We start from the raw sequence: 26,191 nt of genomic DNA on the forward strand, positions 1-26,191 counted from the left end.
GGGGGGGGGGGTCCTTGTGTACAGTATTTCAATAAAAATTCAATAGTTACAATTTCTACCCTCCCTCCATGAATTCATCATCAATAGTAATTCCTATACAACTGTTTTTCAAAGTTGCATGAACTTTAACCTGTTGACCACAAACAAGGTCAAGGTCACATGCTTTCATCATCACAGCTGCTTGATTCCATGGAAACACTGAATCTAAGGTTGACAGAGTTATTCCTTCACACAGTTCAAATTCAAACCAGTAAATAACTGCAGTCACATGACCTGTATCAGACGCTGTTACACTGACACTTGTTTTCAAGTCCAGAAAAGATGAAGGTTTATCTATACACTTTTCATTCAAGTCGATTTGGAAAAGTTGAAATGGAGCTGTGAGTCGGACATGATCCAGATGATGTAAATCCACATCCAGGTGTGTGGCTGCCTAATGTTAGAGGAAAGTTTTCTTAATACACACTGTACAAATCAGGCACAAATTGTTATTGCTATACAGTCATGTAATAAACAAACAGGGAAATTTTATTCATGATTTATTATCACATATTTCAGGGTTAAATTCTAAAATGGCAAATTTAAATATAGCAAAACAAGTAAACTTCTTGCTTGGAAATGAAGTAAATTTAAATTGGCCAAAACTCAGTTTTTTTCCCATGATAATTTTTACATATAAAATTACTGATATAAATGAAATAATTTGGCATTAGTGCTGTAGTATTTTATTTTCATTTTTTTATTGAAATTTCATCTATTTTCCATAATAATCTTTTCTGAGGGAAATGTACAATCTTTGATCATTAAATTACCTGATATCCATTGATAAATTCAGCAATATGCAGTCCTAAGGTCACAATATTCCCTAGTACAGCACTATCTGATAACAAGCTTTCAGACTCTATACACATGGCATTGATTCTTATGATCCCTGGAACGATTCGTCCATCTTCTTCTAGACAAGTTAATCTTCAGATGAAAAAAAGACAGAATTTCATATTTATAATTTTGTAATGTGAATTGCAGACTGATAAATAAAAAGGTCGAAATCAATGGATTCAATTCTACATACATTGTATAAACATAATACACTCTACATGTATGTAACAAATATTCCACTAATAATATGTAAGAGCTAGGTTCCAATATATAAAATTTGTGTATTTGGGGGTGGGGGTATGGGATGGTATATTATTTTTGATTATTAAAAATGCTAATTTAAAATAAAAAGAATTTACAGATTTAAACCTCAAAGAAAATGACACTTACTTCAGTAAGTCCAAATCTTCAAAGATCTGCTGCCTTAATGCTCCACACAGTTCTACGGGATCACACAGAATTATGTCATGTTTTCTAGTCAAGTCTGGCCACTCACTCACATCCAAAACATCGTAATTCAAATCAACCAGCTCATTTGTGTTCAAAAGAGTCTGATACAGTTCATGAAACTCTGACTTCATAACTACCGTCCCCGATTGGTAACCACGACGACCCATCTGAAGGCTGATGGGAGAAAACATGGAGGAGAAGTCTAAAAGAGTCAAATTTCTTTCTGGGCACTGAGTTTTAATTTGAGTCAAAGATTTACACTGCATTCTGTTCAAATGCAGATTATTTAATCTGTACAGTTCAATTCTGTCCATGTAGAACACTTTTTCTTCTTTGCTGGAGTTGTGGCATCTGTTTTCCTCGGCTGCTGAGATTTCCGTCTTCTGCCATGACTTGATATGCAGACGATTCTGGTGGAGGCTGAAGACCGAGATAATCCTGTCGCCTTCTTTCTGGTTAATGCTCCCCTTTTCATCTGTAAAGGATTTACAAAAAACCAAAAGGTTGACCAATGATTCCATTGCAGCAAGATTACAATACACCCCTAATGTCATAAGCTTGTGTAAAGTATCATTCTCATATATTTTTCCATTAAGGAGATATGGACCAGAATATGTAACCATTGACCATGAACTTGCCTAAATGACCTTACATCAAGATCATATACACAATCTCATCATAGACAGTCTTTGTGGCAAGCATGTAGTACTGTATATCACTAATTTTTCGCGACACCGTATTTTCGCAAGATTGTCATTTACTCTTATTTAGCGAGAAATAATTTTCATGAATCGTTACTTCTCAATAAAATCTTAAGGTATACTATTATACACGAGAATAAAATTTTCGTGAGCTCATTCTCTCGCGTAATTAGCCGAAAATAAAGTTCTCGCGAATGAAAAGTGATTTACAATAATACTTTTAAGTTTCATCATTACAACAAATGGTCAGGTCAAGAATTGAAATATTTTACTGAAAGTGACCTTGAACTTGAGCAAATGACCTTGGACCAAGGTCTTGAAACATCTTCAGGTCACAAGCAATCTTTGCTTGAAGCATTAACTTTCAACTTTCTTTCTTAGAAAGCTATGAATGGGACACAATTTTACACTTTTCACCTAATGACCTTGAACTTGACCAAATGACCTTTAATATTCAGGTCAAGACACATTTTCAAGTCATATGCAACCTTTATATTAAGTATAAGCTCACAATATTTATAAAGTTATAACAAGGGAAGACTGAATGTTCAAGTGGACATAAGGACAGACAGATGGACAAGGTGATGGATAAACATTGAAGCTCTAACATATATCCAAATCTTTGAAGATATTTAAAAAAAAAAGGGAATTTCTTTGGTTAAAAAGTTATAAAGAATGGTTTAAGGTTATAACAGAAACACAGAACAACAGTGACAGAAAAAAAACATGTCCCCAGATCTATGAACCTAGGGTATATAAATGAACCCTTGTAAATGATATGGTAAGGCATCACACTTAAAACAAGTTTTACTCTATCAAACAAAGGAAAGAACACAAAGAAAATTGCAGATCACATGTCAATGTTGCAAGGGAGTCATAGAGCATACCTGTATTTGAATTTGGTGATTTGGAAGGAATTATGGGAAAAATAGCTTGTTCCCAGCAGTTTGGGATGGACGGACTTGTTGTTATGGAGATGTCTTGGAACAGATGAAGATCAAACCAAACCGCCAGGGCATCCAGCTTGCCGGGAGATTTAATGGGAATTTTTACCTCAAAGCTAACTCCCTCCTGGAATGTTTTCAGCATCTAGAAAATACATTTCAGTTCAAATTATTTAAATTTTGGCTAGATGTTTTGAATCTGCTTCACAAGAAATGAGATTTTTCTTCAGTTTTTGCAATGATTAAGAATGATTTATATCAGTGCTTCTTCCTTTTTAAAGTTTATAATTATACTTTAAACTTTGCATTTCAATCATATCAATTTTGCATCAATACTGAATTAAATTAATTAATTAAAATTGTTTTCAAAAATATCATAAAAGTATCTCTGAATCCACAAACTTATGTAAATTTATCCACAGTATTTCTTTAAAGTTAAAGATTAAAGTTAATCATATTATATAGGGAAAATTGTCAAATCTCCAATATTTTTGCAGAAAAAGCGAATTGGAATATCAGCAACGCATTTTCTAATTGCAAATTGATCAACAAATATATTTTAGGTTAAAAAATAATAGGTATCCAGGCATTCAGAGACATTGTCATGATTTTTATACTTATTTGGTATTTTTTGTCTTCTATTTCTGTCATGTATTCTATAATACATAGTGTAAAAGGCTTTTTATCATTGCAAGACACCACAAATCACTTCTTATTTCATATTACTAATAAGCATTTGTATCTAAGGCTGGGTTCAAGAAAATCTTATTTCTCTAAAACTGTATTCATTTTTTCCCCTTTTATAGGGTCCAAATGTCACTTTTATAAGGACTTCCAAAAACCTTGAATCTTATAAAGATGAATAAAATGAAAATTGTTGCATGAAAAAATTTCATTTTCAAGCTTCATTTCGATGCATTTCAAATTAAATATGAATTTTTGGAGTTATCCTTCCTGGCTGAGGATCAGATATCCTTAAGAAACTATTTTTTACCAATGCTTTTCTACATGTTTTAATCAGTATTCAAAGTACAGCCAAATCTTGATATCTAAAACTCAACTGGAGCAAGAAAAAGCTTCAAGACATCCAAGGGTTCGAGATTTTGAGGGTAAATTTTATTAAGAAAATGTTGTTGGGATTTTCAATACACTTCAACATACATGTAGCCAAGGTTCAACAAAGTAGAGTTCAAGATAATAAAGGTCAACAGTATATTATTCAGGTATTTAAGAAATATTTCAAGTGGGTATTGGCTTTTTTAAATTGCTTAATTATATCCATAATATACTGTAAACCAACTTTTATTTGTGACAACTTTATTTCATGATTTACCAGGGGTTAACAATAACTAGTTTCCAACGATTCCTTTTTGAGATCAAGCCTTTTTTGGATCTGTTGTTAACAGACACAGAGACTTTAAGGATCGGTTCGCGGCGAGAAATATTCATGATGATGAGGCTCTTGCAAAACTCAAGAAAATTTCTTGCACACAAATAAAAGTAGGTTTACAGTAACAGTATCCAGTATTCAAAACTGATTTATTTGAAAAATCTTAATTAAATAGGTTAAACTTATTATAATCACTACCTGTATATCATTAAAATCAATAACAGACAGTCTGGTAGGCTCAGACAGGAACTTGAATTGTCCGCTCATGTTGTGAAGGTTCTCTGTTGAATAAGGTTCATCCAGGGAATGTGATGTGTTACATATAATGTGGATGTTGTTAAAATCTAAATTCTGTAGTCCAGGATACAAAAACCTGTTAAAATATAGCATTTTTTTTCTTGTACAGATATACTTTGCATGCAAAGTGGGTAGGGAAGAAAAGCAGCAGAAAAAATGGACAGTATTAAACTTACAACCTTTTAGTAAGAGCTGATGTTTTCCTTAATTACCAATTTGAAAGGACCAAGAATTTAGGTACAGAAGAACTACCAGTTATTATTTTGTAGTGTCCCATTCTCAGAGAGTTTACAGCAATTTATGCACACAGAAAATCAACTTCCATTACTCAAGATACTAAAAGTTTGTTGTACATGTGTTTTCATCACATTTTTGTATTACCTGTTCTGAAGCCTTAGTTTTTCACACTCTATTGCACACACATAAACAGTGGCTCTCTCTGGTATCACTTTGCCAGATTCCTGCAATTAGATGGAAGATTAACACAGAGAAATTAGTTTTTGATTTAAATCTACACATACATGTATCAAGTATCAAGCATTTTCACTTTGGATTTTAGTCATTTTACCACACCTCCTCCTACCTGATTAAGTATATTATCCCAAGCATGGATAAGGGATGGAATCACATGCTCTCCAAATAATGCAGCATCAAAAGTCTCAGTTACAAGCAAGTCTAATCTGAATTAAAGTAAACACAACTCCATGATTATTATAATTCTCTTTTATAGATTTCTCACTTTTTCTCCTTGGGCCATTGGAATTACCAGTATTTCTCAATTGAAAAGTGATAGCTTTGGCACAATTGCACAGATAGATGGGCAGCCTGTCTTCAATAGGATTTCAATACACTATCTAATTTAAACTAATCTTTTTTTATACCCGGTAGTTACAGCAATAAATATTCATGACCCATATGATATGACAGAGTTTAAATCAAGAAGGGTGTTCAAGATTGTAAACATTACCTTTCTGGAATGTCCTTGCCTAGAATTAGCTCCGTGGAATTTTTGGGAATTAGCATGACCTCTTCCTCACAATTGTTTGCGACAAGAATTTTCTCGATCAAGTCACACATTGTTCTTGATCGTTCGCATGCATAGATGTTCTTAAATTTGGCTTTTCTAGCAAACATACTAAAAAAAAATATTCAAAATGTAATAAATACATGTAATAAAGATTTTAATTTGCATGTACTGACTTAACGTTATACTTAACAGAACATTTAGGCACTTTTCTTGTTTAAGGCCTAATAAAATGAAATGAACTGTAAATATTATTGTATTTAACATTTTTTTTTTCCAAAATGTTCCTGACACCATATATTTCTTAGAAAAAGAATGCAAAGCTATATGTACTATAGAAACGATAGTTCACACACAAACCTTAGTATCCCTGTTCCAGCTCCCATGTCTAAAACGCTAGTGTGACCCAGTTTTGAAACTCTCTGAATAGCAGTTTGGTAGGCAATATTTCTTCTGACATCATTCAACATCCTGAAGTGCCAGCGCTCCACCAGATGGCAGCAAATGTTGTCCAAGTTCTCTCTAGCTGCGGAGTAATTGGGATTTATCTCCAAGGACTTGCGGACGTAGGCAGCTGCCTCTTCCAAGTATCCAATGCTGTGAGAATTTGCAATGCCAGTCTTATTAAAATTGGATCTTTGATCCACTCCTGATACATCACTACACATTAAGATTGTTGAAATGCCATCTTACAATATCATGTTTCTGCCATCAATTTTTTTTTTATTATTATATTTATTAAAATATATATGCATACTACTCTTTAGTATTGACTGTACATGGAATGTATTTGGATACTCCAAAATATTTTATATTTTTCAGGCTTTTTTAAATGATTAAGATTTTGATATTTTACATGTGAGATAAAAAAAATACTGGGAATTAGATGCCTCCAATCAGAGGCAGCATTCTCAGGTCCATTATCCCTATTTGCGAACTGATTTTAAATGTTAATAAACTAACAACTTGTCAATAGTATAATACTTTGATTATGCTCACCAAAATCATTTTTATGGTTTACTTATAGAATATACAATGCCATCAAAACATTTTATAAGACTGTAAATTTTTTTTTTATTTCCTGTAGGCTGCATTCAAAATTTTGTAGGTCTTGAATTAAAATGTGGAGTGATGTTAAACAATAAAATGCTTTCTTTGTTTGTTATTACTGGAATTAACGGAAGCAGCTGTTGCAGAAAAAATACATAACCCGCCTAACAAAGAAAGACATTTTATTATCATATCTGCTTAAATAATCATTTAAAGTAAGATTAAAAAGATTAATTATTGTATTAATGTCAGATGCGAACATTTTTATACGTTTCATCCATGGAACAGCCACTGATCAAGAAATCTGTACAGGCAACATGCCTAATGTAGTTCATGCAGTGATTAACGCAATGGGTTTTCTTAAGAAATAAAGGAGAAAATATTCAGTGGATGTAAATATTTTTCTTTTAATTGATATTGGTGAGTTCTAGAAGCATAGTGCTATTGTTGAGGTCAGCATTAAATATGGTTCATAAGCATAAAAAATCAACTCCAGCTGATGACAGTGAAATTTCCAGTTCTCATAATGAAGCTGGTTCTGACATTTTGCGGGCAAGTAAATTATCAAAATTGTGAAAAGGAGACTGGAAAATGGCAGATATTATAATTGACTTGTATTTAGAGACCTCATAAATTGAATTTGGTGTACACATACACACTTGGATGTCCATATGTTACAACAACAAAACATAGGTAATCAAAGATTACGAAGCTCACCTCTACAAATGTTATCAGTGTATGTAATGCAAATCTCACATCATATTTTCTTAATACTTACTAATAGTATTTATCCCGACAACAATACTCTTGCAAGTTCTGTTTAACATGGCATATACACATTTCTACACGTCTAGCATGAAAAACATATATAGTGTAAACAAATGTCCATAACTTTGTAAATACTGCATATCTAGGACTAGGAAGTTCGTTGGGATTGATCTGTTCCAAAAACTTTAACCTGGTCTCTTGTTTGTAAAAAAATAGTTCAGATCCAGCATCCGAAGCAAGTCTGGTAGTGTCCATCCCTAGATGCATCATCCATGCAAGTTTGAATCAGGTAGGGCTTCTAGTTATTTGGGAATGAAAATGTAGGTCAGATCCAGCATCCGAAGCAAGTCTGGTAGTGTACATCCCTAGATGCATCATCCATGCAAGTTTGGTTCAGAAAGGTTTTATAGTTATGTGGGAATGAAAATGTAGGTCAGATCCAGCATAATCAAAACAAGTCTTTATGAGTCTTATCCCTTGATGCAAAAAATCATCCATGCAAGTTTGAATCATGTAGGGCTTATAGTTATTTGGGAATGAAAATGTTGGTCAGATCCAGCATCCGAAGCAGGTCTGGTAGTGTACATCCCTAGATGCATCATCCATGCAAGTTTGGTTCAGAAAGGTCTTATAGTTACTCGGGAATGAAAATGTAGGTCAGATCCAGCATCCGAAACAAGTCTGGTAGTGTCCATCCCTAGATGCATCATCCATGCAAGTTTGTTCAGGTAGGGCTTATAGTTACTTGGGAATGGACTTGCTCCTAAAACTTTAACCTGGGACGCTGACGCCAAGGCTGGGGGTATAGCATAAGATCATCTGATCTCGACTTCATCGAGGTGAGCTAAAAAGGGAGTAGATAATTCCATAACAAAGTATATATACTATAAATAATTCTGAGATTACTAAACGTCAGCATGGTGGACGAGTTAAAACCAAGAAAAGAACAAAAACACGTTTATTGGCTTTAACAAGCTACAGTACCTAAAAATTTAAACCCGTGTGATTCTTAAAATGCAGATGTAATTAGGCCTACTGTAAAATGAAGAAAGATATTTACCGAAATAGTTGAGCACCAATGTTATTCAGTATGACTTCACAATCTGGTATAATTTCACACGCTTGTTCGTAGCAGCGGAAGAGATCCTCTATCCTATTTTCTCTTTCGAGTTGTTCAGTCCAATTTCTCATCACAAACACGAAGTCTATCATCACATCATCCGTCTTTTCGGGGGCTAATTTTAAATAAAGTAAATAATGAGCAAATGATCTTCCAAAATTACCATTATTGCAACAAGATTTTGCGTTTTTTAGGGAAATATTTGCGATTTTTGATGTCCTCGTGCTCATTTTTGTTTTCAAGGGTGAAAACAAAAGTGAAAGTATGATGGTCGCACCAATAATATTCGTATTGTAAACATATAGGAATTTGTATATTTTTAAAAACATTTCATTCTATAACATAAAACATTATGTTTGAGACTTATTTAAGAACTACGTTTGCGATGCAATATTATCCAAATTCATTGACACATTACAATTAATCCTAACTAACTTGTCGAACGACCTACTAAGGCGTTGTAGGACATTTTGGAGGAGAAAGGAGAAACCACAACTGACAACACCGAACACTAGTTGGAGGCCCCCGATTGAGGGGCAAATAAAAAGATAAACATGAGTAACATCGAGAAAGGCGACTTTGACAAGGAGGAGGAATATGCAGGAGTGTTTGATTTTGATAAGAATATCGGACATAATTCCGCTATGAAAAGAGAAGTTAGTCTCCTGACACCAATTGGGGGAGCAATTGGGATGTTTGGCCATGCTCTGCAGAATGCTTCAAGGAAAGTTCCATATTATACTAGTAAGTCTCACAAAGCAAAGACGTGCTCTTGTTAATTACAAACTTTTGAGAGTGGTATCAGCACTTGGCTTTAGGATGGTGTTTTTTGTGTATAACTATTGTCAAATTGTGTTTTTCTATATTTGTCAGACATTGTCAGACTCTAAAGGAAGTGTCTATTGGCACGACGGTCGTGCGGATAAATTTCGTTATCCGCACGACGATCGTGCTAATAACAGTTCTTAACCGCACGACACAAGAGAGATAACTCTAACATTAATTATATCAACGCTGAACACTGTTCGTGGGGGAAATTATATATGTACAACGAACGTATACTTTTTACCCCCCAACCAACGAACATATACTTTTCACCCCAACCAACGAACGTATATTTTTATTTTATTCTTCGTCGTGTCTAAATAAATTGACACATATTTTTAAATATTATTCATCCTTTGTATTATTTAATTTGTTGTTGATATTGGAGCAAAAATTATACATATTATAACCTGTACACAAATATTTTTCTCATAATAATATACTTTCCTTTATTTACGGTCTTAATTAGTCTTTCCCTATTTTAATTCTCTCTCTTTCCTATTTCTTCTGAATACTTCATGTAAAAATTATAATATGGGTAAAATATTATGTCGAATTTTCCGTATTATTTTTTGAGACATTTACATGATGTAAGTCCCTAAGTGCCGCTGAAATTGTGCACGTGAATTGCGCCCACAGTCGAGAAATTGACCATGCGGTAAGTAGAACTGCGATAGTTTGAAGGATTCAAGTGTGAAAAACCTCACGGATTTTTAGACAGGGGTGACCCATAGTCCCCAAAATGATAGAGAGAATCCAGTATATGTTAATCTTGTTTTGTTTATAAATATGACATAAACATTCATTATAGTTGCATTTTAGTTATATGTATACTGCATGTATAAAAATGTTTTGAATTTCCAAAATAACACCCCACCCCTGGCCTAAAAAATATAATAATCATGGTTAGCTTAAATTTATTCTATGCTTTATTATTTTAATTGTTATGTACAGCACACAGGCACTTGTTTCAGAAATAATTTTTAAACCCATAGTATAATAGTAACACAAGGTGTTATTATAATACTATGGGTTTAATAATTATTTCCGAAACAAGTGCCTGTGGTACAGCATTATTTTACAAATAAGAAAACTATTACTGAGTATAAAAATGCGAAATTTTATTTATTTAGAAAGGAACACAACTGTGAACGTTCTGAAAGAGGGTAACCTTGTTTGTTCTTTTATTATTACCATAGGGAGATCGTAATCTTGATTCCTATATTATACTAGTTCATGTATCATATGGGTGTATATAAAATTAAAATTTGCGTGTCGTATTTCGAAAATAAAAATGCCGTTTTTTAAGGGGGGCCTTTCTTTTCTTTACTTCCTTTTTTTCTTGGAAAAATCATATCAGTGCAAAAAACGGCTAAATCACATTCAAAAAAAAAAAAAAAAAAAACTCTTGCATAGAAACTCCTGAAAAGTAAGCATGGAAAAAGGTAGGTCAACTTAATGTGGATGTCTAATAAATAAAATTTGTTTTGAGTTTCAACGTACAGAAGCAGAATGACATGTAAAAAATCATATCAGAGTAAAAATATAATACAAATAAACGTAAATTAATTTTGCAGTTTGTCGTGCGAATAACGTTTATAATTCGCACGACCGTCGTGCTGATAACATCGGTAATAGCACGACCATTGTGCGGATAGCCTCAGCCGACTCTAAATGCTCTCTGCTAAAATAAGCATTTTTTAACCACATATTTCTGTATTTAAAAAGACACAATTTGCAACTCACCATCTTGGATTCCCTGGATGCCTTATTTCACACTTGATTTTATTCAACAGGTTGGGACCAATCGCCCAAATGGGATATAATAGTCCGTTTGGGATATAATATCCCAAATGGGCTATAAATTTACAGTGCAAAAATTGAAAATTTTTATTTTGGCAATAAATATCATAAATCCGCATCAGAACACTTAAAAAGGAATAACTTTTGTGAAGCAAGTTTTTCTGCAACCCTACTGTTTTAAAGATTGATCCCCAAGAAGTTAAGGAACTTCCGAGGGATCAATCTCATAAACAATGGGCATACAGGAAAACTTGTCAACCAAAAGTTATTCCTTTTTAAGTGTTCTGATGCGGATTTATGATATTTATTGCCAAAATAAAAATTTTCAATTTTTGCACTGTAAATTTATAGCCCATTTGGGATATTATATCTCAAACGGACTATTATATCCCATTTGGGCGATTGGTCCCAACCTGTTCAATATCTACACTTTTCTTGTGTGGCGGTCAGCCGGGTTTGAGTGCCGGTGGCCAGATATAAGCTCAGTTTGTAGAGCACCTGACCGGAGTTTCAGGGGGCCCAGATTCGAATCCCGGTCTGGTTCACTGCATTTTCTCCTCTCCCGTTACATTTGGTGCCGTGCCATGCCCTGGAATTGACAGGTGAGAGGCCTGCCAGGGATGAGCCTGGTTTGAGGACTTTGGAGGGCCAAAGACCTTTAAGGAGGGGGGAATATGGCAGTCAGCCGGGACCAGACATTTTCTTTGATAATCATTGGAAATGCAAATGAAATACTACCTTTTAGTATCCAGAAAAATACCAATCTCTTTATGACTGGCCTATAAGTCGGACATAGAGTTTTAGACCAATATTTAACTCCCAATATACCGACTTATAAGCGAGTATATAAGGTACTGCGATTGGGTATTGAAAGGTCGTGTCAAAGTTCATTTTCAAACAATGCTTTACTCGGATTGGTCAATATCTTAACGAGCCACAAAAAATTCTCTTCTCGTTGAACCACGGCCTAAATGGGAGAGGATCATACATTTTAGCCATGGTTTGTGATGATGAGAGAGGTCAGAAACTGCGCAGAAGTTGTTCTCTGTAGACTGTGCAAATTTCTAGGATGCCTCTACAGTTTACATTAAACTTTAAAATTTACTTTAAAAAAAGTTTTCAAATAAAACCTTAAATTCAATGGATTTCTTTGTTTCTCAGGAATGGGAACAGTGGGCATTGGAAAGGCATGTTTAATCATGTTTTTGTTGGAGTCATGGAGGACATGGAATTACAAGAGATACACAAGGCGACATAAATTTGTTGAATTGTACTATGATGAGCATAAAGAGGATTTTCCACATATTGGTAAGTCAGTTAGTTTTAGTTTTAACCTTCCATACCAGTCAAAGCCAGTTAAATGCTGCAACCATACTAATAATCAGTACAATATGTAGTATATGAAATAATTGTACACTTTTATTCATTTTTTAAGGTCATTCATATATAGATGCCATATGTAAATTAATAATTACAATACTTTTCATTTTGAACCCTCTTAAAGTACAATGTTTAAAGAAAGGATGAAAAATAAACTCGCAAAGAAATCTGGTTGATTTCTTTTTTGAAGATGATCTATTGCTATAAATTTGTTTCCATCCATCATTTTTCAAAAAGCATTGTCTTTTAAGCTTTTTATTTCTTCGCTTTGGCTTATCTAGAAATATTTGCTGATTTCATTTCATCCTTTTCTCGTTATGTAATAAAATATATATCTACTGAGACCTTAGTGTCTACCTCTATAATTATGATGCCACCAACCATGATGAAGACTTCAATACATATTTATAAAAACAACTTATTGTCAGCTCACTTTAATGATAATCTACTAGACAGTGACATTCAATATAAATGAAATTAATTTAATCAATATCTTAATTATTGCAAAGATAATGAGAAATTGAGACAGGGAATTTAGTTTTACTTTAAATTAAATATAAAGTGGCTTCTGTGTAAGGGGAAAAGGTTGTATAAGATATTAAGCATCAAGCTATAAGAAATACAAATTGTTTTAATGAGTTCATAGCAATTGTTTGAAAAGCTGATCATTCAAGTTTTAGCAAGTATATTTATTAAAGGTGAATTGCTCATAGTATAATATTGCATATTTAACAAATATGTGAAAGATCTTCTCCAATATTCCTCTGACTCTTATCCCTGATTTTTATATAATATTGTGACATGTGCAGGGGTAAGAGTCAGAGGAATCTTGGATTAGTGAAAGATCATGTTTCATATTCATGATAAAATTTTCAAGTTTATTCTTAATTTCTTATAAAGAAATGTGTGAATTTCGAATTATGAATTTCAGTGCAGGATTGTTTTAACTTCACTGCAGATATTTTATTTTCTTGACTTCTTGGTTTCCCCATTGGGCAACAAGCAGATTGTCATTTGAATCTGTATATAATCCCCAAGGTCTACTCAGTCCACAGTCTATGTAACTAAGGAACTGTCCATCCTGGTCTGTGATATGAATATAGAAATTTCTTATGTCTGCTGTAAGAATGTAACTCTGACTATCGGTGGCAATTCCTAATGGACTGAATGGTGGGTTCTTTAGAATAGGGATATGTCCAGTGTATCTGAACCTCAGTTTCCCTGCTTGATTGACCACTACAACTGCTTTTGCTTGACTGTCAGCCACACAGATATCCAAGTTCTTGTTTTCACTGATGTACTTCACATCGCCAGATGAATACAGTGGTTCACCATCATTGTTAAATTGAATAAACTGTTTCTCTGTGGAGCCAGAGTAACGGACAACCTGTGATTGGTTGCTTTCATCATTGTCCATGGTAACCACGAGGTCACCAGAGATGGAGGTACTGCAAACATTCAATGGTTTCCAGTTCTGTAGTTTGATCACAGTCTCAATTTCTTCATTCTTCACAATGTTAACGGATCTATCATGGGGATCAGTGTAAACAAGGTGGCCATGTTTTGTTATTGCTATGTCTTGAGGGATTTTCCTTGACTTGGTTGTGATTGATTTAATTAGTGAGCCATGTTTCAGGTTGTAAAGTTTCATGGTTTTTTCGTCTCCACTTGTCCAGATTTCTTCATCACTCAGACAGGCCACATTAGTTAGGTGGACTCTATACTCAGCTTTTAGGGTAGTGATGATCTCTGGCTCACCAAGCAGCTGTTTAATTGTAGGAAAGCATCCAGGTTCTAGTGATTCTATTGTTTTATTGAAACTGTAACATTGTTCTTCTTCATTTGAAGTAAGTTTTTCTGATGATATAGTTCCAAACAGTTTTAAAAGTTCTTCCCCTTTGATTGTTTGTGGAGTGAATTTAGATAAAAATGGTACAATTTTCTGTGGAAAATTTTTGTATTTATCTATATTATTTGTAAAACCTAATAGTTCTGAAATGTCATAGGAATCCATATCAACATCAGCTGAGTTAATGCCATCCTTTATTTCAGAAATTTTCTCCTTAATTTTGTCCAGATGTCTCTGTAAAGTTAGTATCTGTCTAGTTTTCGTCTTTTCGACATCAAAGTGCAATTGTTTGATGGCTTGGTCAACCATTGTGTGCCATCGATTTATCCCCATGTTTTGTTATGGCTTTAGAGACATCTCCATTTTCCATTTCTAACTGTTCTATCATGTTTTCTACATCGGATGCAATGTCCAGGTAGGTTGGAAGAATAGTGTCATTTAATTCCTTCTGTTCTTTGATGAACCTTTCTTTGATTTTGTCCAGGATTTGCAAAATTTCTAAAATTTTGTGACCTGCATGTTGCAGGGATTCAACACAAGTACGACAGACAGGAATATTGCATTGATTACAATACATTTCACATTGTTTTTAGCTCACCTCAACGAAGTTGGGGGAGCTTATGTAATACCCTCGGCGTCGGCGTCGGTGTCGGCGTCGGCGTCGGCGTCCGTGTCGGCGTCGGCGTCCCAGGTTAAGGTTAAGTTTTTTGGAGCAGTTTTCTTTTTAAGTACTTTTATGTCCAATATTGATTAGACATGCATGGAAGATGGTTCTACTGTGTTTCATTGTACCAGTGAAAGTTTCAGATGCTGCAGTTTCAGCAAAGGAATGACCAGGTTAATGTTTTTGGAGCAGGTTAACATTTTTGGTGCAGTTTTTGGTGTAGATTTCATTTCCAAGTTACTATAAGCCCTATATTGACCAAACTTGCATGCATGATACATCTAAGGATGCATACTACCGGGCTTGCTTCGGATGCTGAATCTGACCTACATTTTCCGGTTGAGTGAACAGGTTAAAGTTTGGTGCAGGTTTCATTTCCAAGTAACTATAAGTCCTATGTTGACCAAACTTGCATGGATGATACATTTAAGGATGGATACTACCAGGCTTGCTTCGGATGCTGAATCTGACCTACATTTTCTGGTTGAGTGAACAGGTTAAAGTTTTTGGTGCAGGTTTCATTTCCAAGTAACTATAAGCCCTATGTTGACCAAACTGGCAGGCATGATACATCTAAGGATGAATATTATCGGGCTTGCTTCGGATGCTGAATCTGACCTACATTTTCCAGTTGAGTGAACAGGTTAAAGTTTTTGGTGCAGGTTTCATTTCCAAGTAACTATAAGTCCTATGTTGACCAAACTTGCATGGATGATACATTTAAGGATGGATACTACCAGGCTTGCTTCGGATGCTGAATCTGACCTACATTTTCCGGTTGAGTGAACAGGTTAAAGTTTTTGGTGCAGGTTTCATTTGCAAGTAACTTTAAGCCCTATGTTGACCAAACTTGCATGGATGATACATCTAAGGATGCAAACTACCAGGCCTGCTTCGGATGCTGAATCTGATCTACTTTTTGTGGATGAGTGAAAATGTTAGTTTTTAATACATGTTTCATTTCCAATTAACTATGAGCCCTATAATGAGCAAACTTGCATGGACGATACATCTTAGGATGCACACTAATGGACTTACTTCGGATGCTGAATTTGACATACATTTTTCAGATAATAGACCAGGTAAAAGTTATGGTTGCAGGTCTATTACCAAAAAACTATAAGGCTCATATAACATAGTATAAACCAAACTTACACAAATGTTGCATCAAGAGATGAAAATTCTCAAATTTGCTTCAGATGCTGGATTTTGATTACATTTTCATTAAGAAGAACTAGTTTAAATTTTTTATGTAGGTCTATTTCAAAGTATCAGATCAAAATTGCTTAAATATTTTCATTTTTGGAATGTACACTTTTTTTGTTGGTTAATTGTGTGACTTTGCCTTACTGAAAGACAACATTCGTTGAGGTGAGCTCTGTAATCTCTGATTACCTATGTTTTGTCATGGAATGAACATTTGGGGTATAGTGGAATTGATTTTCGAAATATGAATCTTACAATCTCATGTTTTTTCTTGGATTCATCAGATTCCATATGTACTCCAATACAGGCATTTCACAGTTTGATGTTGCATGTATCACAATGAAATTTTACCATTTCTGTCCTACAAAGGTCACATAGTATCAACTCCTGGGCACGGATATGTGGATCCATGACTAAAGACTTGGCTCTGAAATGAAGAAAATCGAGCAGCATATTTTCAGTTCACTTGAGGCAAAACCTTATAATTGTGTGTAAACTTTTCACATTTTCGAATTCTTTAAAAGTTTCAGTCAAACTCCCAATTACCACTGCAGCTGAGCCAGAAAAGACTAAACTTATGTAAAAGCTTCATAACATAGTCATTAGTGTAGATTCAATTTGTACTAATCATGATCACCTGGCTAAGGTTGAGACTGCAACAGTAATAAAAGTTTTACCTAGGAAGATACGAGAAAAATCTTCAAAAATTATCACCTCAAGGGGGGAGGGGGGTACGTTATTAGTTAGCTAGGTTCAATCAAGGGTGTACCAGTAGTAAATCCCCATACACCCTTGATTGGACCTGGATAACAAATTTATTTCCTATGAACCCATAAAAATTCTTTGTTACTATCAGAGTCTAATCAATCTATCGATAAGATAACTACTTACTACAATGCATTGTGACGTCATGTTATTTGCTTTTATCAAAGAAAAACTATGCATTGTGACATCACGTTTTTTTACCCCCGGCTGAAGTCGGGTGTACTGAAATTTACAACCAACTCCGTAACCAATCAAAGCTTGTGTTACAAGCTAGATAGGAAATAAACATGTATATTTAAACTTTTCAGTGCTTAACTTATTTCTGTTTTTCTATAGCTAAAGTGCCCAGTTGAGAGATGTGCTCCATGGACGTTTTGTTTAGAATAGCAAAGAAATAAGCTCATTAATTTTGATTGATACAAAGGGTATACCTAAACACGACAAAATCTGTATTCTGAGAAAATAATCTTTAAATTATCTTTTGAATTGCATGTAGATGTCTACAAAAAAGATTTTTTTCAAACACCACACCCACCCCACCCGACCACCCCACTTTTGAAAAAAAAAAATTCAAATTCTGCGTGTTCTTGGTATTTTTGTAAACATGCAATATTCGAGGGCTTAAATGGTACGAAAAATTTAATTGTATTTGCTATCATTAATTTTAAGTCTGTACTGTGTAATTTAAGGATATTAAAATTAAAAAATATTAATGCTGGTAAAAGAAATAGACTGTTGGTATTTACCTTTCAGTGAATAAAACTGTAATGGCGACTGTTTTAGCAACCAGAAAGGAAGAGTAGCTTTTGCACTCTGATCACACAATACCCAGTTACCTGCATTTCAGGTTGCTTATTTTTACTGGTCTCAGATGGCATTTAAATTTTAATTACATGTCTAAGTATGCAGTCATCACACAAGGTATAGGTTTTCAAACAACTGACTTTCAAAAGACTCTTCTTGTATAAATGTTTAAACTCTAACATATCACAATGTAGGCTTGTAAATAATTGAACATTGTTTATAGGAAAACTGAGTTCATATGTAATCCCAGTTTCTGCAACCCTGGCTTCCTAAATTTGTCCATCTGTCTGTTTATCTATTAATCAGTCTGTTTGACCATAAAAACTTGAAACTTGTCTTTGTTGCAAAGGCTTTCAAATTACTGGTACCATACTTTGAAGAAGGGAGGGCATATTGCTTTGTTGAGCTGTCTGTTGTTGGTTGGTCAGTTGGTCCACCAATAGTTTCCATTAAATGAATTGCAGAGGTTGCACATACTGAAATGAAATTTGGTATACAGATTTATCATAAGAATATCTAAGATACGTTCTTTTTTGGTACGATAAAGCAATTTATGATAGAGTTATGACCCTTGGATTTAGGAAAATTGCAATTATTTAGGGGAGAGGAACATATTAAGTGTTTCACAAACATTTCTTGTTCTTTGTGTCTATTATGCCCCCCCCCCCCAATTCAATGGAAAGGTGGTATACTGTTTTAACCTTGTTAAATCATGATTATAAGAGGTTTTTAATCCTCTTTGAAAAATTTGAAATTCATGACCATCCAGTCCAATTTTTTTCAGACCTTTGAAGGGACTATTTTGAGCATACTTAAGTTAATGGTTATGGACATGGACGATGTGCATAACCTGTAGTTGGGGTTCATTTCCTAGTGTGCTACTCATTTTGAAGTTGCAGGAAAATTATTTAATTTTGTCTAGGTAAAAATTTTTTTTAGAGGCATACAAGGAAGCTTGAAATATAGGATAAAAAGAGCTTATGTGCAGAGAATTTCATAAAATGATTTAATTTTGGTTGTAACGCATCATTTGATTGGATAAAAAATTAATCTAAATTGTATAACCTGGGTTGCCTACGTCACAATGACTTACGTCAAAAACGTATCAATCCGCTTGATGTTATGTTTAAAATATGAACAATTTGAGGACATTTTTAAGGGAGAAATTATCTTGTTTTCTATACTTAATGATTGAAAATTATTAAAATTATAAGGAATGAGTTGAATAGCAACCCAAGTTATACTGGTAGATGTATAACCTGGGTTGGAGCAGTTTACGCTTTTTTATAAACCACTTGTTTTCTTGGAGGATACATAGATGACCCTTAAGACTTATGGGTCTCTCTTTTCCTTCATTTATTTTAAAATTAATTTTTTTTCTTCTTTTTTTCAGGTCCAGGTCCCAAAAAATATGGTGAAACCTTGTATGACTGGAATTGTTCCCGATTTTAAAGAAATAAACATTATAGAGGTGTTGATTTTTAAATTTCTGTGACAAGAAATGAGAACATTTGAGTGCTTATAATCTTATTTTGAATTTGTTCACCACTTAAAGAGATTCAGTAATCTCATTTTAAAATGTGAACAGATAAGGTTATTGACTTTAAAAGAATATCAAAAATAGATTTAACATTATTTTTTATGTATATACATTTATACATGATTGTATGTCCTATCCAGTCATGTTTTAAATAAATAAATGAAACATGAGAAATTGTTTAGTTAGTAATGAGATTGTACAATGTACAATAAAACCTGCTTACCTGTATAAGAAATTCCTTTGCATGTGCAGATGTTGTTCCTTTGCATGCAGAGATGTTTTTTTCTTTTTTAAAAAGCCAGTGTTCTACTATAGATCACTTTTAATATTTTTGCAACAGCTTATTTTCTCGAGATAGTCATGGGCTTTTGATAAGTGAAATAAAATTTTCACGAATTGCTCTTTATATAAATCTTAAGGAATACTATTATTATAAGCGAGAGTTAAATTTTTATGAGTACATTGTGACTCGTGTAATTACTCAAAAATAAAGTTCTCACAAATAAAAAGTGATTTAACGTATATTAGGGAGCTACATGTATAAGTATTTATGACTTTCTAGTACTTTCTGAGCAAAATCAGCATCTCCCTTGATGAGATGTTCATTCAATGTCATTTTCATTCCCACTCACATGGTGATGCCCTAGTAATAATAAACTTTTCCATATCTTGACTTTCTCTGACAAGTAGAATCACTTTTTCAACCATTTTTTTTAAGCAATAAATTTTATTCATATATACAAATACAGTGGACCTCCAGATATCCGGACGCCAGATATCCGGATGCTTCAGTATCCAGACGATTTTTCATCGGAACAGAATTTTTAATTGTTATTCTGTCTTGTTTAACTGGTGATTCAGGTATCCGGACACTTCACATATCCGGACAAATTGACTGGGAACCAAAGCCTCCGGATAAATGAGGGTCCACTGTAGTAAGTTTGTCAGCATATTGTACATGTATTTTGCTCTTTGAATCTTGTAAGCATAAGGCTTAGACAAAAAAAATTCAGAGGCCAATGTCACAAGAATCACAGGACCTAACATCATTTAGGTTAAAAACATTATATTTTTGTCTACATTTGATAGCACTGTTATGCAACACACATTTGAGAAGAATCCCTTGGAAATAGTGTTTGTGCAATGTTTTTTTTTCCTCATATATATACAAAGGACAAGAAAGGATAAGACCCGTTTTTGGCCCATGGTTTGGGGTGACTTAGAATGATGCAACAGTTTATAAATTGAAAACCATTTATCACCCCTGCCACAAAATTAGCATTGGTACGTTCTAAGATACACAGAGGTCACAAGAAGGTCAGAAAATATGTCAATTTCCAAATTTTCCCTTTTTTGCAGATTTTAATCAATTTTACAGCAATTTTACAACAGTTTTCTTTCAGAAAATGTAGAATACAAGCTTGCCTATCTACCAAATTTATATATTTCATACACTAGTATCAGGTGCATCTTGTGTGTAAAATTCTCAGATAGGCAAGCTTGTGCTATATGTTTTCTGAGGTGAAAAGTATCTCGAACTTGACAAAATGTCACCAGAATGGAGAAAATTCGGGGAAAAAGTCATATTTCTGCACCCTCTTGTGGCCTCTATGTATGCTTTGAATCAAGATTAGTGCTGGTTTTGAAACAAGCATCAATTTAAGTTCTTGACTACAAAGTATCGCAGTTTTAACTGTGTTCCGATTTTTACATCTAATAAGGGGCCAGATTCAGCAGTTACCATACCTTGTCCTTTAAAAATCCTTTACCACTACTACATTTAAATACTATTATTATTTTAGAATTGGAGGAATAATGGTAATAATGGTTCCATACTTTTGGTGTTTTGATGGTGAGGTGCAATTACTTATATCGTAAATTTCTTCTACATATTTCATGTATTGTTTGTCTGTTATACAAAAACATAAATTATCGAATTTATAAAAGATAAGTTTCTTATTTGGATATTTTACTAGAAAAAGGTGTTGATGGTAATCTAACAACAAACTTTATTATAAACGCGACTTCACATTGTGTACATTATGACCAAGAATAAACTTTTTAAAATGTGGATCGACCAAACTCCAAGATCAAAAGGTAAAATTTATATTTATCCAGGGGAAGGCTTTGTCATGAGAAATATACAGGTCATGTGAAATGTTAAAGTCTTGGCAAAAACTCATCATTAGTTGTGACTAAGTTTAAGTTTTGTCAAAAGTAGGTTAAGCTTTAGGGTCAAAGTCAAAATACCAAAATTGCTGGTATCCAAAAAGCACAGGCACTTGACGTTTTTAACTTTCTCTTCATTTAAATAAAAAAATTCAATATACTTTAATTGACGTTTTTAACCTTTTTCTTCATAAATAATAAAAAAAATCCCTATACTATAATTATAGTATATGGAAGATCTTGGGAAGATCTTGTCAAGAGGAACACACATATGAAATACGAAAGCCCTAATTCTAACTTCAAAAGTTATGACCAAAGTTTTTTAAATAGTGGGTCAAACTCTAATGTCAAGGTTAAAAATATTTATACCTGTTGAAAGGTCTTGTCACAGTGAATACACGTGTGAAGTATGAAATCCCTTCACAAATTGTTCAAATATATGGCCAAGGTTAAAGTTTCTTGTTTGTTTTTTTTCTTATAAAAGTGGTTCAAACTCGTAGGTCAAGAGGTCAGATTTTGTGGTACCCCAAAAAAGGTCTTTTAACATTAAATAAATTTGTAAGGTATGAAAGTCCAGGCCTGTGGGCCATAAAACTTAAACGAGCTCACTTTTGATCTCAGTCGTACTTTTTCATGATAAATAACTTTGGTTAAAGTGAGACTGAGATCAAAAGTGAGCTCGTCTAAGTTTTATTGCCCCCAGGCCTGGCACCAATTGTTCAAAAGTTATGACCAAGGTTAAAGTGTGATATTTTTTGTAAAAGTGGGTCAAATTTCAAGGTCAAAACTCAAAAGGTTGTATCCAAAGAAAGATCTTGTCACAGGGAATGCATCATTGTCGCAAACCACGGCCAAATTGTACGATCCTCTCCCATTTTGGCCGTGTAGGAGAGAACTATGTGCGGAATCCGGACAGTGGCTTGAGACGATGAGAATGCATATGCGAAATATGAAAGCCCTGGTACTATTTGTTCAAAAGTTATGACCAAGTTTAAAAACTTTGGCCAAAGTTAAAGTTTTGTATTTTTTTTTAAGTGGGCCAAACTCCAAGGTCAGGGGGTCAAATTTGGTGGTACCCAAAGAAAGTTCTCACAAGGGAACACACATGTGAAATATGAGCAAGGTTAAAGACTTTGCGGACCAACAGACAGATAGATAGACAGACAGATGGAAAGACAGAAAGAGACATTTATACCCCGTATCTACGATTACGGGGGCACAAAATCCGAATACATTTGGAAAGGTCTTAAAACAGATAATGCATAAATAAGGTGTGTTTGTGAAACACGTGCTGGTGCCCCCGTATATATGACAGCTTTTGGCGATGGCTAAATTTTCTAAAATGAAAGTCTAACTCCAAGGTCAAAGGCAAAAAGTCAAAATGGTTGGTATCCACAGAAAAGTCTTTGGCAGCTTATGAAAAGGGTAAAATACAACTCACAAGAAATACATCTGTGAAATATGAATGCTCTGCTACTAAATATTCAAAAGCTATGGCCAGGGTTAAAGTTTTATAAAAGTGGATCAATTTCCAAAGTCAAGGTTAAGAGGCAAAATTTGATGGTACCAAACGAAAGGTTCTGTCACAAAGAATCCACCTGTGAAACATCAAAGACACAGCCCCACCCAATCAAAAGTTATGGGCAAGGTTAATTTTTGTGAGGACAAACAGACAGACGGTCGGACAGGGCAAAAAAATACATACCCCCGAATATTAAATTATGGGGGCATAAAAATCATAGTTCATTTGACAACAAATTCTTGTCACAGGTAAATGGAGGTAATAATTGACTAATTGTAAATTGTTTATTGTTATACCTTTTCAAGTTTGTTCTAATACAAATCTATACAAAAAAGTATAACATTTCTTAAATGTTTAACTTTTACTGAGCGTGCATAAAAAAATCTATGTTTGACCGCTGAGTGAGTTGTTGGACCTGTCGATAAGATATTGGACCGCTTACGTCACACAATGGGCGGGGCTTTATCTCATTTGCATTCGTTGATGTTGAACAGTGACGTACCTGAGGTTACATCACGTTCGGAAGACAGGACAAGATACATGTATGTCAAAAAAAAATTAAAATAAAAGATAAAACAAAACAATTAAGACCGCGGAACATTAACTGGCAAAATTGGAAATATACAGCTTACGTCATTTCTATCTGTTACAATCAAAACATTCAGTGATAGACAGCGTAATGGGCGGGTACAATTCGACGCGGACGTTTGGAAAACATCGGATTGAAATTGCAGATCGAAATTCATTTTCAATCCACCTGAACTGTTTTCAAAGCTAAGATGTGAATATATACATGATCCAAAAATCAACTAATTTCAACTCCCGAATACATATTGATTAAGTTCACATTAATACGAGTTTTAGCTTATAATTTTAGGGACGCGAAAGATGATAGAAGACAAAGATTATTTTTCAGGAGATATTTGATTCTAAGCGGTGGGGGGGGGGGGTAAAAATTGTCGAGTCAGGTCATGACTTACATGTAATGTTTACATGACAACAGATTTTATTTCTAGGAATATTAGAGTGCATGAGTTGTATACTTATTCTCACTGAAAAATGTTGGACAACTTTACTTAAAATTGTTAAGCCCCCTCCCCTAAACCAAACGTATATTTACCAAGCAGAAATGAAATATTTGTCCCTTAATATTTTTTTTTTAAAACACTGGACAAAAAATTCAAACTGTACCAAATTTGAAATTATTTGTCTTCTGGGTAAGTCAGTAACACTGTGGCTTCTAGCGTAGTTGAGGTGGATTGAAAATGAATTTCGATCTGCAATTTCAATCCGATGTTTTCCAAACGTCCGCGTCGAATTGTACCCGCCCATTACGCTGTCTATCACTGAATGTTTTGATTGTAACAGATAGAAATGACGTAAGCTGTATATTTCCAATTTTGCCAGTTAATGTTCCGCGGTCTTATTACCGAATATGTTCTCGGGTAAAATGCGTTTTGTCGACCCTCGAACCAAACCGTCTGCCCAGTGACGTAGCATCGTTTTTGAAAGTGGGCGGGGTTGGGGTGGCAGCCAGAGATTTTATTTACTTACCTGAAAAAGTTGACAAGCAAAAAAGTAAAGATAATTGCCTAAAATCGAAAGTCCTATTTCGTTTGGGGGGGGGGGGGGGTAGAGGGCAACTGTTTTTCAATACCAGTGTATAAATAATGGACTAACAATTAATACGAAAAATGTCATGCAGTCAGCATTTGACTCAATGATAAATTGTATTTGCTGACAAGGTCATTGTATCGACCATAGAACTTACGAAATGATGGCTTTAAACGAGACTGCTGAAATTCATGTTTGTTTGTCAATAATTTACCTCGTTTTAGAAATTGTTCATATGTAGAACATGCTCTTGCGTATCGAATCAACTGAGATATATAAACTCCGTATGCAGGTGATGAAGGTATGTTCCTGCATAAGTAAGGGAAGTAATGAAAATTGCTGCAAAGTTAAAATCATCACGTTTATCATAGAGGTTGGTTGTTAGATTACCATTTATGTTTTTTTTTTCAAGTAAAATATCCAAATACGAAACAGATGTGTCAGACTCTGTGGAATCTTTTATCTCTATCTCACTATTATGTATCGCATCGACATAAGAATGAAAAATACCATTGTTAATTGTCAATACGTCGTCGATATATCTAAATGTCGAGTTGAAAGCCACAGCAAGTGTTTTCTTCTTTTCACGCCCAAGGTTTTGCACAAAATCTGCTTCAGATGACTACAAAAATAGGTATGATAATGGGGTGCAGTTGGTACCTATGGGAATTCCAATAAATTGTTGGAAAAATTGGTCTTAAACATTACTTTGAATTGGCCATAATTTTTGAATAAGAAGTGACAGGGCTTTCATATGTATATTACCTGTGACAAGACCTTTTTAAATGCACAAAGATTTTTTGACCTCGTGACCTTCATCTTGAATTTTGATCTACTTTCAAAAACGTTTACCTTGGTCAGATTTCTTAATGAGAAGAGATAGGGGTTTCATATTAATCCCGTATATTGCCTGTGACAAGATCTTTCTAAATATATTATGATGTTTGATCTTGTGACCTTGACCTTAAAGTTTGATCTACATTTCAAAATTGTAAATTTTTAGCTCTACTGGTCAGAGACCAGAAGAGCTTATGCGATAGTAATGCGTCCGGCGTCCGTCCGTCTGTCCGTCTGTCTGTCTGTCTGTCTGTAAACAATTTTTCAAAATGCTACTCCTCCTACAGTTTTGGTCTAATTTCAATATAACTTGGCACACAAGTAGACTACACTTAGATACATAATTCTGTATATCGGTTTTTGATTTCGATAAACGGTGTTGCCGTGGTTACTAAATATAGAAATTTCTGTGAAATTCTTTCAAAATGCTACTCCTCCTACAGTTTTGGTCTGATTTCAATATAACTTGGCACACAAGTAGACTACACTAAGATACATAATTCTGAATATCGGTTTTTGATTTCGATAAACGGTGTTGCTGTGGTAACTAAAAAGTGAAATTTCTGTGAAATTTCTTTCAAAATGCTACT

At 34.1% G+C, this 26,191-nt stretch overlaps 2 protein-coding genes across 2 annotated transcripts; one reads left to right on the forward strand and one right to left on the reverse strand.

Annotated features, from left to right (window-relative positions):
• LOC134272094 (protein arginine N-methyltransferase 9-like) lies at positions 1–8,862 on the reverse strand. The gene is made up of 10 exons (XM_062754335.1): positions 8,564–8,862; positions 6,046–6,282; positions 5,629–5,796; positions 5,245–5,341; positions 5,043–5,122; positions 4,563–4,737; positions 2,918–3,119; positions 1,270–1,804; positions 813–969; positions 1–433 (listed from the first exon to the last, which is right to left on the reverse strand). The coding sequence occupies exons 1-10, from the start codon at positions 8,851–8,853 to the stop codon at positions 56–58; spliced, it is 2,319 nt and encodes a 772-aa protein (XP_062610319.1). The 5' UTR covers positions 8,854–8,862; the 3' UTR covers positions 1–55.
• Positions 8,863–9,097: 235 nt separating this feature from the next.
• Positions 9,098–19,981, forward strand: LOC134272095 (uncharacterized). Its single transcript, XM_062754336.1, has 3 exons — positions 9,098–9,367; positions 12,413–12,559; positions 19,313–19,981. Exons 1-3 carry the CDS (start codon positions 9,178–9,180, stop codon positions 19,369–19,371), a joined length of 396 nt encoding a protein of 131 aa, XP_062610320.1. The 5' UTR covers positions 9,098–9,177; the 3' UTR covers positions 19,372–19,981.
• Positions 19,982–26,191: the final 6,210 nt, after the last annotated feature.

This window comes from Saccostrea cucullata, unplaced genomic scaffold, assembly GCF_032062105.1.
Source record: "Saccostrea cucullata isolate Sc308-1 unplaced genomic scaffold, CSIRO_AGI_Scuc_v1 ctg2232, whole genome shotgun sequence".
Lineage (NCBI taxonomy): Eukaryota > Metazoa > Mollusca > Bivalvia > Ostreida > Ostreidae > Saccostrea > Saccostrea cuccullata.

Coding starts and splice junctions, on each gene's coding strand:
- LOC134272094 (XM_062754335.1), bottom strand. CDS start 8,853: ATGAGCACGAGGACATCAAAAATCGCAAATATTTCCCTAAAAAACGCA. Junction 3,120..4,562: donor TTGATTTTAATGATATACAG/GTAGTGATTATA, acceptor TGTATTTTCTAG/ATGCTGAAAACATTCCAGGA. Junction 434..812: donor AATTTATCAATGGATATCAG/GTAATTTAATGA, acceptor CTCTAACATTAG/GCAGCCACACACCTGGATGT.
- LOC134272095 (XM_062754336.1), top strand. CDS start 9,178: ATGAGTAACATCGAGAAAGGCGACTTTGACAAGGAGGAGGAATATGCA. Junction 9,368..12,412: donor GAAAGTTCCATATTATACTA/GTAAGTCTCACA, acceptor TTTGTTTCTCAG/GAATGGGAACAGTGGGCATT. Junction 12,560..19,312: donor AGAGGATTTTCCACATATTG/GTAAGTCAGTTA, acceptor TCTTTTTTTCAG/GTCCAGGTCCCAAAAAATAT.